Source organism: Nerophis ophidion, linkage group LG02, assembly GCF_033978795.1.
Source record: "Nerophis ophidion isolate RoL-2023_Sa linkage group LG02, RoL_Noph_v1.0, whole genome shotgun sequence".
Classification (NCBI taxonomy): domain Eukaryota; kingdom Metazoa; phylum Chordata; class Actinopteri; order Syngnathiformes; family Syngnathidae; genus Nerophis; species Nerophis ophidion.
In genome coordinates this window covers 20,910,725-20,915,380 of record NC_084612.1, presented here as the reverse complement: position 1 = coordinate 20,915,380, position 4,656 = coordinate 20,910,725, and the positions used below count along the sequence as shown (strand labels likewise).

General features: G+C 35.4%; 1 protein-coding gene across 4 annotated transcripts in view; it reads left to right on the top strand.

Annotated features, from left to right (window-relative positions):
- Positions 1–202: 202 nt before the first annotated feature.
- The window catches only part of LOC133569822 (interferon regulatory factor 2-like), an 18,170-nt gene continuing 13,716 nt past the window's right edge, over positions 203–4,656 (top strand). For all 4 annotated transcript variants that reach the window (XM_061922460.1, XM_061922448.1, XM_061922452.1 and 1 more), the window contains exons 1-2: positions 203–329; positions 4,495–4,594. In XM_061922460.1, coding sequence (XP_061778444.1) covers positions 240–329; positions 4,495–4,594 — 190 coding nt within the window. In that variant the 5' untranslated portion in view covers positions 203–239. The remainder of the gene's footprint in view (positions 330–4,494; positions 4,595–4,656) is intronic.

Below are 4,656 nucleotides of genomic sequence, written 5' to 3'. Positions count from 1 at the left end.
ACACGGACATGTCAACTTGTACTTGTCATATGTTTTCTTCATTTTAAACCTGCCTTTTTTAGTTGTTTTAAAAAAAAGGCTGTGCAACATTTCCTGTAATTAGAGTAGCCAGTAAAGTAGATGCTTGATAGGGGCGGAGAATATAGGAGGGATGTTAAAAAAATGAAGTGTAATGCTGACACCTCTACATACACCTGTACTGTACATGCAGCCACACACCTGAAGCTTTGGACCGAAGCATGCGACCAGCCGGGCGCCTCAGGCTGAGGATGTGGTTGGAGGAGCAGATCCAGTCTGGGAAATATCCCGGAGTTCGCTGGCTGGACCAGGTAGACGCTCATCGGCCAGAAAATTAAGGACACCTGCACAGTTTAAACCAATACAAGAGCTGTGTCAAATATTCATTATAATAACACATGGTGTTTTTGTTTTTTTTTGTGGCTGCAAAGTTTCACAGCATCTTTCAATATTAGTACCTTGTCATGGAGCTTAATATGAATACTTGTCTCACAAGTGTCAATCAAATGTGAGCATTATTATCTTTGGAAAGGCAGAAACTTTGATACAGCTCTTGTGATAATCATAATTACATTTATTTATAAATAGTAAATCATCGTTTTGTTGTATGTTTTATTCATTACGTTTTTATGTAAATGTAAAAAAAAAAGAATTGTGCCAAGCTTTAATTTTGTATGTAAATGTACTGTAAAAATGTAAGTGCGTTAAATTACATTTATTGTGCAAATGAATATACAGCAAGTGCTGCACAAAAGATGCGTTATTTATTTTTTAATGTGAATGTAAAATTTAAGTCAATTAAATGCATTGTGCAGATTATTATTCAGTGAGTGTTTTGCAAAAGATGTGTGAATATTTTTGTTCATGCAAACCTAACTACAGTATTAATTAAATTGAATTGAATGTATCGTTTGGATCAGTGGTTTCAAACTCAAAAAAAAAAACTTTGCTCTCCAAGTACCACCATACTGACCAACTTAAAAATACAGTAGCCTTGTAGGTGTAAGTATTCATTGAAAACAAAGCGGAGGTTTTATTTAACAAGTATATTTATTACAAACCCCGTTTCCATAGGAGTTGGGAAATTGTGTTAGATGTAAATATAAACGCAATACAATGATTTGCAAGTCATTCTCAACCCATATTCAGTTGAATATGCTACAAAGACAACATATTTGAAGTTCAAACTGATAAACATTTTTTTTTTGCAAATAATCATTAACTTTGGAATTTGATGCCAGCAACACATGACAAAGAAGTTGGGAAAGGTGGCAATAAATACTGATAAATTTGAGGAATGCTCATCAAACACTTATTTGGAACATCCCACAGGTGTGCAGGCTAATTGGAAACAGGTGGGTGCCATGATTGGGTATAAAAGCAGCTTCCATGAAATGCTAAGTAATTCACAAACAAGGATGGGGCGAAGGTCACCAATTTGTAGGCAAAGTTTTAGAACAACATTTCTCCAAGAGCTATTGCAAGAAATTTAGGGATTTTACCATCTACGGTCCGTAAAATCATCAAAAGGTTCAGAGAATATGGAGAAATAAATGCACATAAGCTATGATGTTACAGACCTTTAATCCCTCAGGAAAATTTAGTTTATGAGTTTGAACATCAAATATGTTGTCTTTGTAGTGCATTCAACTGAATATGGGTTGAAAAGGATTTGCAAATAATTGTATTCCGTTTACATTTAAATCTAACACAATTTTCCAACTCATATGGAAACAGGGTTTGTAGTTTCGGCCACTGTAACATTACATGCAATTTGAACAGCAATACCGTGTTTGAATATAGGACAATAAAAAAATGTCATGTTATGAAGTGATTTTTTTTTGGCGCACCACTAAATGAAGCCCGCGTACCACTATTGGCAGAGTTGCATATAAAAAGAGAATGGCCAACTCTGTTTCAGGTGATCTCCTCAATGATTGGTTAAAAAGGCAGTCACGTGACTACAGGGCGCCATGACTGCTACCAACTTTGAGATGATGCTATGTGTTTGCGGCGCTTCCTTGTTAGTTTTTCTAAGTGTAAAATAATAATTATAATAGATTTGATTTGTAAAAAAAAATAAAAAAATAAAAAATAAAGCACATTACATTGAGCAAACCACCTCAAAGTGCTACAGTGTATTAAAAAAATAAATTAAAGAAAAGAAAATAATAATAATGATAAAAAGATGATAAAAATAAAATTAAATAAAAACTAGAACAGCCTAATAGCTAGAACTACCATGCATATGTCTATAAAAAGGCTGGGGGCAAAAAAAAAAGCTGTAAAAATGCCCTGTTGTGCTGCATTGAGCTGCTTCAACCGTAGAAATTGTGGAAAGTTTTAACATCGCTTTCCCCACAACCCGGAAAGAAGACAAGTATGGGAAGTGAAGGTTCGTGAACAACACCGTAGAACCACCAATTACAGCATCTTGTGCCAGGTAAACACACCACAAAACGTCTGCGTTTTTTTCAGGTGAGAACACTCAGAAGATAATACAAATAATAACTGAAGAAATTAATAATCAAAAGAGATTTTGAATCTCAGTAAAACTAAAATAATGCAATTCTGTAACAATAGAAAAGAAAGTCAAGGACAAATACAACTACGGACATTTGAAAGAATAAAAGAAACCAAATTTGGGGGGTAATAGTAGATGGAAAAATGAACTGGAAATCTCATTGAAAAATATACATCATAAAGTGGCGAGAAAAATGTCAATAACGATTAAACAAAATATGTTGTGGACCAATAGTCACTCCATATTCTCTACCGCTCGATAGTGTGATCATATCTCAATTATTATGCAGAAATATGGGGTAATATGAAAAAAGTACATTTATTCACTTAGCATGTTAGAAAAATAAAAAGTGAGTTGTAATAAAACATGAGTAAGTGATTACAAATACATTTGAGGTCGACACCACAGTTGACATGCGTCACACAAAAGTCATTATTTGTCTGTGATTGTTGATCCAAGGTTAATGAAGAGTTTGGCAAAATGAGGATTATAACTTATTTTTTTGGTCGTTCTGTGTATTTCTTATATGTTTATTGCACTGTAAGGTGCGTGTTAGAGTACCTGCTGGTCACGAAACCCTGCAGGAATGAAAAAGCAGAGAGCGTCAAATACGGCCGCAAAATTATACTTTCATGAAACAAAAGCATGCTTTATTGTAAGTTTATGAGCTGGAGTATGTTTGTAAATATACACAGATATTATTTTGGTTTATTTCGTCAGAAAAACTAACGTCAAAACTACAATTGCATGCACCCGAGCACAGCCGCACAGATTCTTAGTAGCAGACATGGCGCCTGTTTTTTAGTTGGCCACACTCTCTTCATACACCACTCTGCCTACCACAGTTTGAGAATCAATCATCGGTGCCCAAACTACGGCCCAGATCTGGCCCGACAGCGTCCAAAATCCCGCCCGCGGGAAGTCCCAAGTTTGAACTCAACTTGTGGTGTTTGGGGGAAGAAGAATACTGAGTTGCATCCCAAGAACACCATAACTACTGTGAAGCATGGGGGTGGAAACATCATGCTTTGGGGCTGTTTTTCTGCTAAGGGGACAGGACGATTGATCCGTGTTAAGGAAAGAATGAATGGGGCCATGTATCGTGAGATTTTGAGCCAAAACCTCCTTCCATCAGTGAGAGCTTTGAATGGTTGACCAAATACTTATTTTCCACCATAATTTACAAATAAATTCTTTAAAATTCCTACAAAGTGAATTCCTGGATTTTTTTTCCACATTCTGTCTCTCACAGTTGAAGTGTACCTATGATGAAAATTATAGACCTCTGTCATCATTTTAAGTGGGAGAACTTGCACAATCGGTGGCTGACTAAATGCTTTTTTGCCCCACTGTGTGTGTATATATATATATATATATATATATATATTGAGCCTGGCCCCCGGTCAAATTTTTTTAACCCAATGCGGCTCCCCCGAGTCAAAAAGTTTGTGTAGATGAATACACAGTAAGTTGTGTGTAAAAGAAACCTTATTGATGTGAAATGCAACCGTAACAATTTATTTAAACTGAATTAAATTTAATTAAATGCATTGTGCGTATGAATATTCAGTGAGTACTGTGCAAAAGATGTCATTATTTTTCAATGATCAGTAACTATATGAATTAAATTAAATGTATTATGCCACTGAATATAAAGTGAATGATGTGCAAAACATACCTTATTTATTTATAAAATAAATCTAACTGTATAGATAAAATAAAATAAAATTGAAATACAATAAATTGAATTCAATTAAATTTATTGTGCAGAAAAATTTACAGTGAGTGCTTCGCAAAAGACGCCTTACATATGTGTTACATAAATGTAACAAATTCAATTAAATACATCCAATTAAATGTGCATGTATGTCTGGTCAATGGCCTTTGAGTAGTGAAACGATAACAATAGTACTGATGTAGCATTTTTACCCCCCTTTCATTTTTGTCTTCAGTCAGAGAAAGTTTTCCAAATCCCGTGGAAACACGCAGCTCGTCACAGCTGGAGTATCGACCGAGACGCCACTCTCTTCAGGAGCTGGGCCATGCACACAGGTGTGGTAAACATGCTGGGGTTCCTAACTCATTGGTATTTATTGCAGCTGGACAGGTTGTCC